The 14,091-nt window shown below is 39.6% G+C and overlaps 1 protein-coding gene across 2 annotated transcripts in view; it reads left to right on the top strand.

Annotated features, from left to right (window-relative positions):
* UNC5C (unc-5 netrin receptor C) overlaps positions 1 to 14,091 on the top strand; it is a 245,191-nt gene that overhangs the window by 168,323 nt on the left and 62,777 nt on the right. For both annotated transcript variants that reach the window (NM_204451.2, NM_001397462.1), the window contains exon 3: positions 7,605 to 7,748. In NM_204451.2, the coding sequence (NP_989782.2) occupies positions 7,605 to 7,748 (144 nt within the window). The remainder of the gene's footprint in view (positions 1 to 7,604; positions 7,749 to 14,091) is intronic.

Here is a 14,091-nt window from a genome sequence, read left to right as displayed (position 1 = left end):
AGCCCTTTGTAATTTCTGTGGAAGTGAGTAAGTCAGTTAAAAAACAGTGTGGGAATGAGGATTTTAGCTCAACCCACTGCTGTTAACGGGTAATTAGATATCATAGCTAGTGTGCAGACTAGTGCAAACTTGATCTAGGTTTTAATGCAGAATTTTCATTAGGCTGTTCATCTGTACTAATTTGAGTCAAGGATGTATTTCTTTCCTACGGAGAAAGTTATGAAGAGACCACAAATAGCTGGAAGCCTTTAATTTAAATATTTGAGCTAATATTTGTGGAAAATTGTTTGTAATCTTCCTACAGTTGATTTCTACCACCAGCCAGCCACCAGTTAGGGAAAAGCAGCATCAAAGCAAAAACAGGTGCATGTAATCACAAAGGAGAAGGATTGCTGAGTGTTAAAGCTGTTTGCTTTTTTAAAATATCTCTAGATATCTATCTGCCTATTTATCTTTTGTTGAGATTGCCACTGCTTTATGTAGAAAATAAGATATAGGCAAAGTGTGCCGTTATGCAATCATCTCTGTCCCATTAGGATGCATAGAGTACATTTTTCTCAGCAAGAACTTTAATATTTGAAGCTGTTCTTCTTGTACATAGCCTGTTTATTCATTTTAAAAACACCAGATTCTACAGCATAAGTACTCTGATGTTTTGGAGCAGAATTACTCTGTGACTGTGAGATATCCATCTCTGCAAGGGGGTAAATAAATTCCATTCTGCGCTGATTTTATGGTTACCTTTGTAGAAAAGTTTTTTTCACAAAGGTAAGTGATCAGCCTTCTACTGCAGAGGTAGGTTTCTGGTAGCACCTGTGGTAAGCAATTACATAAATCAGACGGATCGTTCCAGACTATCACTAACTACAAAGATCATCACTCTTGGCTTTGGTCATGTGAATTGTACCATCAGAGAACAATATAATGACAAAGGACTGAGTAATGAGAAACAAGTCTGTTAACTTCCATTAAGTCTGTTTGCGATCATACCACTTTGGTGTATGGGTTTGGCCACTTTCACAAAGTCAAAAATATGAGGCTGTTTTAAGGAATTTTGGATGAAGCTTTTTGTATGAAATGTAAGACAGATGGGGCCTATGAGAACTAAAAATGCTTTCATCCTTTTTTGCCAAATTCTGCAGGGGTGATGCAGCCTCTTCTGTAATGATTGCAAAATTCCTATTTTATTTTTTGGTATCAGGATTCTCCTTCCACTTTTGTCTTGCTTTAAAGAGCACGTACAGGCGTGTTATTAAAATGCAAGGGCTGCTCTGAAAGTGATGCCTCCTATTTTATTATATTGGCCCACAATGTCAGATGCCGATGTTCTTTTGCGTATTGCATATGGCAGCAGAGGTTGAACCTTCTCACCAATATTCCATGACATTTTGTTGCCATGTGACATATAGCAGCAGAGGGGCAGTCTGATAAAATGATGTCTGACACAGGACTGCAAATGAAGCAAAGGTGTGTCACTGAACTTCTCCATGTTGAAAAAAAATGGCATCCATTGACATTCCTTGATGCTTGATGAATGTTTATGGAGACCAAATAGTGGATGTGAGCACAATGAGGTGTTGGATGGTGCATTTCAGCAGTGGTGACAGTGTGACAGTGGGTCTCCTCTGCTGGTGCAGATTTTTAGGAGCATGGCATGCAGGCTCTTGTTCATCACTAGTGAAAATGCAAAGCTAATGCTGGTGGCTGTGTTGAAAAAGAGTGTTTTGTAGCTGAGAATTTTCTCTATCAACTGGAGTTATTGTGCTCTTTGTATCTGTTGTAGTTTCCGTAGAAATAAATGGGAGGCATTACTTTCAGAGTGACCTATGTACTGCCTGTAAGATGCGACTGTAGTAGCATGTGGCATTCCCTACACCAAAGCTGTTTTGCTGATGACTCCCCAGAGCCTCATCTCTATCCTCAAGAAATACGGTCCCTGACCTCTATTTCCCTCCTGCACAGCACAAAGGGAAATTTTGAGGAATTTAGGGGAACCTGTGACTGTCTGAAGGAAACAGAGCCAACAGTACCAGCAGCCAGTTTTGGGAGGGTGCTTTGAGTACTGACTTCAAGACATTAAACTTGTAAAGGGTTGCAAGTTGCTTGCATGCAAATAAGCTATATTTCCATACTTGCAGCGGCTGTGAGACACCTGCAATCTATATGCATGTATCACAACAGTGTCTTTCTCCAGACCAGCAGCTCATGAAGTGCAGTCTCCTTAAGAAATGTGTTCTATGGCATATGTGATTGCTAATTAATGAAATACCTTTCAGGCAAATGAAAGCACAAAAGCACAAAAAATTATCTGAATTTCCACTTATAGAGAAAATAAATTATGCATCCTATTTCTTGGAGCTTGGAAGCACAGTTTAGTGTCGTAATTAAATAGCTTCTGGTTAGTATTGTGCCAGAGGGTCAAACACATGCCAATATAATGCTTCCACAAAAATTGCTCTATCAAAGTCCTAAGGAATAGTTTCACACACACAGGGTATTAATATCAAGTGCCTAACATTTATGGCAGCCAAAATACATCCAAATAATTTCTTGGCAGAGCCATGCCCAGTGAGGTGCGGATACTAGCTTTGAAACCTCATCTGGCTCCGGACTGGAAAATTGCATTTGAGTAATTGCTAATATTCTGATGTTTTCAGATGTTTACAGTGATCATTTCTCACCATAAGCTGTCATATACAGTTGCAGAACCTTATAAGATATTTTTTTTTCCCTCTGGAAAGAAATGGCTCTGACTGGCATATCTGCTCCAATTAAAATCATTGGGAAATTTGCCAACTACTTCAGTAGGTGCAAGATAGAACCCATGAGTTATTATTGCAGTTACTAATAATGTACCATAATATCATACAATTACACTACATTTGCATACATTTAAAATGATAACATTTTTGCCTCTGAAGACCAGATTACGTACCTCACAGTTTGTAGAGCCTGCTAATAACTTAAGCACTTAGGGACTGTGTGAATGGAGTGTCTGGGCTTGATTGTGTTTCTAGGATATGGCTTACAATAAGATAGTATGTATAGAAACCACAGTTCTCTCCCCACTCTTTCTTTTGCTCCAGGAGGGGTAGTAATTTTATTTTGACGTGCACCCCTAGCCTGTGCCTCTCCCCCATGTTCATGCAGCTCTACTCCCTAGCAGCAGGCACACTGAGCACAGCTCCAGTTGCTCTCTGCCTTGCTCTACCCATTCATCTCCCATTAACATCCGAATACAAAAATATGCAAACTTCTGGTTTCCTGCTGCTCCATTTCAGAGCCCAACTTGTGTCAGTCTCAGAAATATATTTAATTTATTGACATGAATAATTGAGTAAATTGTGCTTCTAAATATGCAGAACTTTTCATTCTTGGAGAACTTATTTAACTTGTGGAATGCCATCACAAACTGATTATTATGAAGCTCTGAGCCTTCTTGTAAGCCAGCCTCTGTTCTAACTAAATAATTAGTCCCCTAAAGGGTTTTGGACTTCTTTTTATGGAAAGCCTAGCAATGTAATGGTTTCATCTGGTGCCATGTTTAAGTGCTTTAAAGGTCTAATCGATGTGTTTAAGTAGCCTGGCCTTAAGCAGGCTCTCTGACATTTTTGTAGCCCAGCTGATCCAGAACTGTATACTCAGGACCAGGAGAAGACAACAGGTTTTTCTAGTTTTGTTGTATTGCTGTTTGTTTGTTGTTGTTGTTGTTTCTTCCCAAAAGATTTTCATCCTTCCTTGCACTCAAGTTCTAAAGCTTCTTACATTGTTGCTCTCCTGGGAACTCCACTGAATCTTTTCTGATTCACACAGATCAGAAAGAAACACGTGCAGAAAGAACCCAGCAACCCAAGACTGAGCTTTTAAGGAATTGTATTTTTTCAGTGTGCAATCACCATTTATTTTGGAGAATTGCTTTAAATTACGTTGATTCTCCATATTTTTGTGTTAAGGCTTCTTTCTTTACAGTCTCCTTATTTCTGCCAGGAATAAGGTGGTGATAATTAGACCCAATATCTTCACTTATCTGTGATAGATACCCAAGATTCAAATGGGCTGCAAGTGGATACGGAAATGGTTTTCAGTTTGCTGAATGCAAAGCAAGTTTGGATGGTGCAAGCAAATGCCCTTCTCTTTCACATTTGAGCTAATTCCCTCACAGGCAGGGAAGGAATAAGAAGACCTATGTTGATGCTCTTTGTGGACTTATACGCATTATGAGGGACTTGTCAAGCACTTCAGTTGCCTACATTCCTGTTTTCTCCCTTCAGGTGTGTTTATTATTGCATTGCTTTAAAATAGGAAAATCATAACTTCTTTCAGATTGTGGCACCATCTAAGCAGCTGTATTAATTTTGGATTTTTGCAGCCTGCTCAGGTGTTGTAAGAAAATAGGGTAAAAGTATGCTGCATAACTTCACCTGCTGTATAGCTTAGCCATGTGAAGATCTAGACTGAGAAAATCAGTGTATTTCTGGAAAGAAGGTAAGATAAAAGAGATATTGTGTGAGAGAGGGTGACATTTTGCTACTTATCACTGTGACAAAGTAGATTGAAAAGAATAAAATGAAGATGACTGTTTGAAGTCATCATCCTAAGGCTGCTTGTGCTAGCTCTACATGTGAGGTGTACAAGCAATATACTGCTGAATGAAGGCAGACATACTGAACCGCCTTCTCTATGAAATCTGATGTACAGCAATCTGTCAGCTGGTAACAAGGCTGTTGCTATCTGAAATACCTTGGTAAATTCCTTCTTTGTAACCTAGCCTCAAAAGGCATTTCCTATTCAGGTTATGGTGAGGCGTGTTAGCAGAAGGAATAAGATTGTGGTTTGATGCAGCAAGAGAAGGATATCCCTCTGTGCTTAACCCAGAGTCTGAAGCTGGTGAGATATTCCTCCGAAATCATTGAGGCTCTTCGTGCAAAGTGATGCCCATGAGCAGTGCTGGGAAAGAGTGATTTCATCAGCCTTCCTGCGTATCAAGGCAGAAGGAAAAGCAGCACAGTCAACAGACTCCTTTACATTTGCCTCAAATGCCTGCTCTGCAGCACAGGGAGCAAATCAATATAGTGGAGATGTCACTGTGGGGAATTTCTATATTTTTGTCACCCTAAGTTCTGGCCATCAATCCTTATATCCCAGCTGATAACAAAAAGTCACCATCTGCTTTGATAGATTCTGAATTTATAAAAAAAAGTTCACCTTAGAGAAAAAGACACTGATTTTTTATTTATTTATTTATTTATTGCTAGTAAGCAGAAGAAGGCAGCAGCTGAAAGTATGCTCCTTTTTGGCCATGGTATAACTCTTGGTATTATTTGATGTCCAAAGGCCAAATCAATTGAATAACCTGATACCTATCAGTACTTTATGGCTCACCCAAAAGATACTGAATGGAATAGTTTGTAATTCTGAATTAGAAAACCTCTTGGAAATTCAAAGAAAAAGTCCTGCTGGTATTGTTCAACGGGAGCTGTTTTTGTGTGGCTTTGTATCTTCAACAGGCTATCAGAGAAATGTGTTTGTATCCCAGATGTTAAGAATATTTCATAATCACTATTATCCAGGACTGTCGTCATGAGCCTTTTTGTCTCTGCCTCTAGGTAACATAGTCCACTGTTCCATCAAACCCTACCATAATCAGCCGTATTACAAAAACATAATGTTGTAACCTTCTAAGGCTCCCTGGGCTAGTGCCATAAAAACTGGGAATGAACTGAAGTAATCTTTAGACAAACTGCAGTTGCACAGGGAAAATATAACGATTTTATGCATGTAATGTACATGTTCCCTTCTTGCTCTCTTCATGCTCTCCTCAACAGGACAAAAGCTACCCCTCAGACCCCTTCTGCAGCCAAATTCTCTCATCAGAGCAGAACAAGTTTATAATATAGTGTTTGCTGTATATCAAGTGTCCACACACCACTTTGATTTTCATTCTTTGAGCTCAGTTGCTATGTATTTCATTTCAAGAGGAAAAGCTATTAAGTGTTTCCCCGAAAGTATCTGATTATTCAATGGCTGAAGATGTCAAGGGTAATGAAATAAAAAAAGGGCTGGGCTGCGATGGTCTCTAGCAGGAAAGTGCATCTCATTAGAAGGCATTCCCAGCAGAGAGGCCTGTGATATTACATGCATGAATTCCTTTCTGCTGGTGTTAGCTGAGTTTTGGAAGCAAACAGCATGGAGCCCCAGTGACAGTGCATGGGTGTGTACAAACAGTAATTAATCCTTGGCTCCCTGAATGGAGCCTCTATGAGGCTGGAGGCAAAATCAAAGGGCTCACTTGAAGAACATGCAAGCCGTCCAGGCAGGAGCATTCCTGGCATGAATATCACCTTGTAGTCTGTGTGGGAGACTTAAAGAGCTCAAGACAGTGCTCAGTAGAAGGGCTCATAGCCCAGCCTTTGGTGTATGGTGATGGGGGAACGCTGAGCAGACTGTGAGCCAAGGACCTTGCCATTCAGTTTCCTGGCAGTTCTAGAAAGAAAAAGAAAATCAGTCCTGCTACACAAAATATTTGCCTGTGGAAATTACATATTCAAGGCTGTTTGCGAGAGCACAGTTCTGAAAAGGTGTTGATGTTTTATGCAGGCAAACACATGTTAATGGTTTGTTGGTATTTTGGCTTTGACAACAAAGACCAAATACATTGACAAGGAGTGCATGAACTTTCTTTCCGTCCTTCCTTCTGATATCTTGTCAGGAATTAAAAGTATTTTGGCCAGGCTGTGCCTTTTTAGGTGGAGAAAGAGGAAGTGTTGGTATGAAGCTCAGTGGTCGCTGTTAGATTATTATTATTACCAACAATTCCTGAAATGGTATCTGAGACACCACAACACTTCCTTGCACTTAGAAGTAAAAGAGCTTCCTACAGAGAGTACTCTGTGGGAAATGTGGCCAAATCTGGTGGTCTGCTGGTAAGGGCAGATGTGTTTAGGGACTGCACTGAGACAAAGTGTGGGCCAGGGAGGCTGTCAGACACTGAAGTATGTTGTAAATGTCTTACAAAATCATCTAAAAAAACTTGCAGTATTTCCAGCATATGTGGCAGTAACAGCTCCCAAACTGACATCTTGCTAAAACTGTGCTGCAGCACTTGTGCCCATCATTACAGAGCACCGGGACATTTTCTAAAATAGCAAAATCGATTTTCCTGTGCAGTTCAGTGTCAGAGTGAGCAGGACATCTCCCTGTGGTGTATCTGTCTAGCCAAAGGAGGTAAAATGCAGGAGGGCAAAGGGAGTCATATAAGCTGAATGACTCTATAATTTTCTGATATTTGTATGAAAATAAAACCAGGTTGGATCATCACTTGATGTAAATCATCCCGTGGACATGATATAATTTATGTCAGCTGAGATGCTTATCCTTTTATTTGTCTAACAGACACATGATATGTGATAAAAGTCATAATCAGTGTGATTTGTTTTTCAGTTACCCTTTCTTGTATTTTGCAAACAAATTGTTGCTTCTCTTCTTTCATATCCTTGTTGCTGCGAGATGGGCAGAGCATCAGAAGGTCTCAACCTTGCAATCAGACTTCTGATCCTTCCTTCCTGTATGCATAATTCTGACCAGTGCTCCTTGTACCCTTCCAGGTCTGATTGTCCGTGAGGTGAGCATCGAGATTTCCCGCCAGCAGGTGGAAGAGCTCTTTGGGCCCGAGGACTACTGGTGCCAGTGTGTCGCCTGGAGCTCAGCTGGCACCACCAAGAGCCGCAAGGCCTACGTCCGCATTGCATGTGAGTGCTGCACCGGTGTGGGAGGAGTGAGGGAAAGATAAGTCTCTGCCATGTGGGAGGGAGATTTTGCATCCCACCAGCTGGGCTTTGTGTTTTCTGACGTTATGGATGTGTACTAAAGTTCAGTCCTTCAGATGCACAAAAAAAATTGTTTATCCTGTTCTTAAGAACAAAGAGGTGTTCAAGGTTAGGTTGGATGGAGCTTTAGGCAACATGATCTAGTGGAAAGCACCCTGCCCATGGCAGAGGGGGGAGGGTTGGACCATGTGATTTCTCAGGGTCTTTTCTACTCCAAACATTTCCAAGGTTCTGTGATTCTGAGGTCTCATTCTTCTCTGTTGTGTGGGAGGAAAGCATCAAAAGCAACATTTCCTGTGTACAACAATTACACGTCTCAAGTGTCTGAGGCTAATGGGTAGCAACATTGACAAAGCAAGCTCTGGAATGAGGTGACAAGCATTCTTTTATATCTCTGCAATCACACAATAACGCTACTTTTGCTACACAAAGAAAAAAAAGCATGTGTTTAGTATATCATGTAACGAGATTGGTAATATAAGACTGCAAGCGGTTGTCTCAGCCCTAATATTTCATCACTGTTATTCACAGTTACTAACCTCCATATTTATTATGGATGACTCCCAGCTTAGTCCCCAAGAACACAGAGCAGGCAGCTCCCTGAAAAAAGATCTTCATTTGACTGTACAAATATTTAATGTTCATTAATTTTCAAAGAGGTGCTTTTCTTTGTAATAGAGTAGCCACACTTGGGACTCCTGTTTTCCTTTCACACTATCAAATCCTGTTTTATATAATGGGAACAAAATATTTCACCCAGAATTGTATCTCTTCCACAGTTTTCATCTCAACCAAAATACGTTTTGTGAGAAAAGGTCATTAAGAGCTGAGTTTCCAACATACTTATATTTCCTTCACCAACCTTAACAATTTATAATGAAAAAAGAGAAATCTTCCAGCCAAATAAAGCTTTTCACAGACACATTAGAGGAAGGACTGGTAGGATGAGTCTTTTTTTTTTTTAAGCTCTTCATTTAGAGCTTTATTCTTGTTTTGTTCTTGTGAAAGTTCTCAAATACATATTTTTCAAGTGCTTTTACTCCAAGTAACTTACTGGAAATAGAGGACTTCCACCTTTGAGCACAAGACTAGCCTCAGGGGAGAATTTCTTCAGAGTTAAAGGAAATGAAAAATATTGCACACAGTCACCCTAAAAGATTAGAATTGCCATTAAATATGTATATAATGTTTCCTTATGCTAGAAAACTTTTCAAGACTTTGGTTATTTTCTTTTTCCGTACTGAAACAAAAAAGGCATTCCATTTTTTTTTTCTTCCAAATAGTCAGCACGTCAGGGAGGCTTAGCAATGTTTAAACAGGTTTTTTAGATTATGAGCTCTGTATTAACTCATTAAGTCCATCCGTTAGCCTGTGACAAATGACCACTGTATTAATGCAGTTAGAAAGTCCAAAAATACATCACTTCATGGTTAAGGAACTTCCGTGCACTGTCACACCTATGCACTAAATTTTTATATATAACATAATCTTTGTACACATACATAAGTTTTTTCTTTTTACATCAGTTGACATTTCTTCCCTGGTGTACAAATTTTTATTGAAAACACTAGGAATGCGGAGTTTGCTTTTTTTTTTTTTTTTACTGTATTGTGGAGAGAGAAGAACAATCAGTTTAGTGATTTTTGTAGTGTATTGGGGTTTCTTTTAGAACAGGCTAATTAAAGAAATTCCAGGGAGTATTACATGCTTGTCACTCAAACATGGCATTGTATTTTAGTGTGGATTTTGTCATTTGTTCCCGAGCTTGGGATTCTTCAACAGTTTTGATTTACCCAAGTCACCTTCACTCCTTGGGACTAGGAATTGAAGTGTTAGGCTGTCAGACTGCAGGTTTTCAAACAACTGTAGAGACACATTCTCTGCAGAATTGTCTGTTTCCAATTTCACAGATTTCTAGAAATTTCTCAGGTAACTCAGAACCACTCTTTTAGAAACTCAAACATATGATGAAGGCTATATGCCTCCCTCTGTGATGTCATTTTGTATGCAAGATTACTGTTTTAAACAGTGAACTATGCTGTACCTGTGTTTATCAGTACTCACAGTCTTGATTTCAGAGGATCAAATCTGGACTGTCAGTATAATGGTTGTTTCCTACCTAAACTTTAAATATAGCTGAAAAGTCTTCTGATGTCTACACAGTGTGCCATGAAACTGGGATATAAGGGAGGCTCTGTGCAGTATTTATGAATCTGGAAGACCAAGGACATCCAAGATTTAGGAGAAGCAGAAATGTCCAGTTCTACCTGTATTTGTAGTTGCATGCTTATGGCACCAATGCAATTTTCATTTTTAATTCATACAGAAGGGAGCACTGTTACCTGTCGGTATCAGTGAAGTGAATGGAGCGTGCAAAATGTCTGCTTAAGTTAAATTATGGCATATTTTAATACCCGAACCTGATAGTGTCATCTCAACAGCTGCAACTGCAGCATAACTTGCCATTCCTATCACATTATAAAAAATATATATATTCTGCCATTCTCCCTCTATTCCTTCACCTTCTCTTTCTCTCTTTTCTCCCTTATAATCACTGGTCTTATTCTGGAATTACAGTGTCATCTCAAGGACTGGAGCTACACTCCGTTAAAACAAACAAACAAAAAAATAGCATTCAACTTATCTGTTCACTGAGCGTGTAATAGAATTAACTGGAAAGTGATTCGAAAGTGTGAAAAATGCGCATCCTGGAAAAGTGGCTTGTATTTGTTTAATGCAGGGTCAGGCATGTGTCAGAAAGTACATAACAACCCAGTCAATGAAAGTTCTCTATGAAAATCAATTGCAGCATCGCCCTGGCCAAGAAAGAGCTTCAGTTATTCAGGAATGGAGTAATCTATTAATATGAAGGGAAGATGCTGCTACATTTTAAAGGCTGCACATGCTAGCAATATAAACAGGAAAAATCTCAGTCTGAAGCCAACATCCTGGCTCCTCTAAGCGTTCGTGTAGGGTAGGAAGCCACTCCCTTCTGGGCTGTCTTTTTCTGAAAACAAGGAGAAACAGTAGGTGATAGAAACATCATTATTTTCAGCTTCTTTTGTATGCCATGGAATTGATCTTCCCGAGGCATTAGACTTCCCATGAGAGCAGAGCTGAGCCTTTTGTCCTCTTGAACCAGCAGATATGCTGGGATTCATTTTCACTCTCTCATTCTTGATAGCACAGTAAACAGCAGAGTGGGGGCTCTCAATGTACATCTTAGTGGAGCTGGAAAAATATAATATCGTTGTCTGGGACAGTGGTCTGTGAAAGTGCTAAAATGCATTTCCTACTTGTTCACACATTTCTTATTTACTTCAGGCACATCCTGCCAGGTGTGTTGGAGTTGCTAATAGGTTTTGATACAGTTTTTCTGATTATGGTTTTTTTTTTTTTCAGTTACTTTCACGGACAGAGGAAGGGAGGATTTGAGGTGCCTTTTTCTTTGGCTGAAAAACATCAAGCCCAGTATAAAGTTTTAATGTGACTGTTATGTAACAAGGCAGATGTCATTGAACAACTAAGACCTAACAGAGACAATTCCTGTTAAAAGGATGAATGAGGCCTGAGCATTTGTGAGCAAGACTAGAATTAAACCCACCAGGAAATGCATCTGATAAAGACTAAACAATAGCCACCGGATTTGACCTAATTTTTAGATCAGATAATAACGGGGTGGATAAGACAAATTGCTTTGAGCCCATGTGCAGAAAGCAGCCTCACTTTTCATTTCCTCTGGTTCTGGGTTGGTGTAGCCTCACTGACTTCATAATGTTAACCCAGCCAGTCCCTGAGAAAATATAGTGAGAATGTGAGCTGCTGTCATGTTTTCAGTTTGGTGAAAACTTGTAAGAAAATATTGGCTTTCACTATCATTTCAGTTGAATAATCTTTTTTAGTCTAATGCAACTGGTTATTCTTTCCTTTTCTGTTGTTACTTTTTACCTTAAATCAGAAAAGAAGAGAAAGGAAAGAAAGACACAAAGAAAGAATCTTATTTTTCATTTAAAAAATCCCTGATGTAGTAAGGAGCTGCGCTTGTTAATCTTTTGTATAATTTAATCTTCGTTTCCTGTGTGCTAATCTAAAAGCCTTTTTCTCCCCAGACATTTTTTCAAAGGAATGTAACTAATAGATTCATGTCAGATGCTGTATACTGATAAGATAAATGCGGTATCGAAAAGTAGACTGGTTTACCTGACGGTTTATCTCCACTTACAAGGGCATGCAGTCATAAAAGTAACAGATATGAAAGAAATCATAGATTCATTACTGACACTCCGTTATCTCATCTCTTAGTATTGGGGCTGCAGTATCTTTCTTCTTCCTGCCTTCACACATGTAATCCGGGCAGTGCTGTGAGGGCACACGCCTGTAGCCACCAAAGCATTTGTGCCACCAAAGTATATTGCAGTAGGTATAAATTTTGGTGGAGAGAGAGGCGGGAAGGATAACACTTGGCAGTTTTAAGAGGAAGGCATGCTCAGGATGTGTGCTACTAAAAGCAAGAAAAAAGAACATTTTTTGCACTTTGATAAGCGTATATAAGAGTTAGCAGAGGTGGGACCTTGATTTCTTCCTTGAGCACCATTACAGTTGCTCCTAATCAATATCTGCTGCTTACAGTTAATAAGGGGATTACTGCATGGCATGATCTGGAGCCGAGATTGCTGAAGAGACAACGGCAGATCACAGGAAGGGCAGCATGGAGTTAACCGAGCATTTAACACACTTGATACTCTTCTTTCTCTCCTCATAGACATGTTTGTGTTCTGCTTCCCATATTAATAGGCACAACCAGTTCTCAGACTTCAGCATGCAATTGCAGCAGTAATAAATACACATAAATAAGCAGTACCAAACACAATAAATACAAATCACATTGTTTTATAGTAAGGATTTACAGCTTTATAAATTAATATGGACGTTCACTTCAACGTTAACATTGCTTTAAATGAAAAAGAAATGCCTTTAATGAATCTGTATGGATTTAATCCCCTGCTAGGAACCTTGAGAATATCCTGCCTATATTGACATGCTTAAAAAATAATCATCTTTCATTGGAGTCTGTTTAGTGCCTGATGGTGAAACAGAGATGCAGTCAGAAGTTAACAAAAGTTTGTGCATGTTTTGGTAGTGAGAAGATAGCTCTGTGAGTCAGAGTAGCGTATCAGAAGGGCAACAACAACAGAATGCCATGTTTATATAAATTGTTTGCTGTTTTCCTGTTTCAGTGTGCTATAAATTCAATTCTACATATAAATTGCAATGTGCACCTGGCGTTTCTAATGCCTATCTTCAATGCATTTAGTTAATCTGCCATCTAGAGCCTGTTGAGGCTAAGCCATTTCAATTTTACATTTAGATTTATTTGAGAAATGAGATTTAGATCCTATCTTTAATCAACAAATAAAATAATGAAAAGAATTAAGTGTATAAGTTAGTTTGCAGGTTAAGCTTACAAAGAAAAACAAGAAATATCTTGCTATGAAGTAAAAATATAAGGGGAGGGGAATGGTGTGATCAATTCATGCTGAAAACCCATCTGCTCAGTGAATTCTTCATGAAGTGGGCTTGCTTGTATTTTTTACAGTTTTACCAATACAAAATGTCTTGTATAGGCCCTTTACTACAGACTTAGCCCACATGGAAGCTGTTGTTGCAAAAGGGAGCTCTATCCCACCAGCACCTGGCTAAGCTAGCTTAGAGTTGAAGAGGGAGGAGTGGGACAAATGGTTCTTCAGAACCATGCAGGGGGCGGGTGAATCTCCAAGGAATTGCCAAGGGTAAGCTTTTCCTCATCTGTCTCAAAATGCTATCAGCAGAATGAGGGTAGGACAAATGTGAACGTTTCGTTTGCTCAGGCTGTGAAGACACAATGAGTACATGAAAAGAGCAGGCCCTGGGCTCCAGCAAACCATCTTCCAGGTGGTAGACCAGCAGGTAAGGGGTACACATCACTTTGTTCAGTACTTCAAGTCAGCCTGCACCCTCAAAAGATATAGTGCTTTTGCAAGAAGTCTCCTCTGTCTCCATCAGCTGCTGGACTGTGAGAGCTGAGATGGCTTTTTGGTCACAGGGGATGACAGCTTGAGACTCGCTCCCTGGGCTGCTCCTGGCCAGCTCATCTCTAACCATGTTTTGTGAACTGGGAAAGCTCCAGTGTCCTACTTTGATCTAATTAACAACAGAGAGCTGGAACCACACAGGATAAAGTGAAAGAAAAGAACTGTGAACTGAGAGGCCAAACTATGTCTGATAG

This window comes from Gallus gallus, chromosome 4 (genome assembly GCF_016699485.2).
Source record: "Gallus gallus isolate bGalGal1 chromosome 4, bGalGal1.mat.broiler.GRCg7b, whole genome shotgun sequence".
Taxonomy (NCBI): domain Eukaryota; kingdom Metazoa; phylum Chordata; class Aves; order Galliformes; family Phasianidae; genus Gallus; species Gallus gallus.
This window is presented reverse-complemented; position numbering and strand designations above follow the sequence as displayed.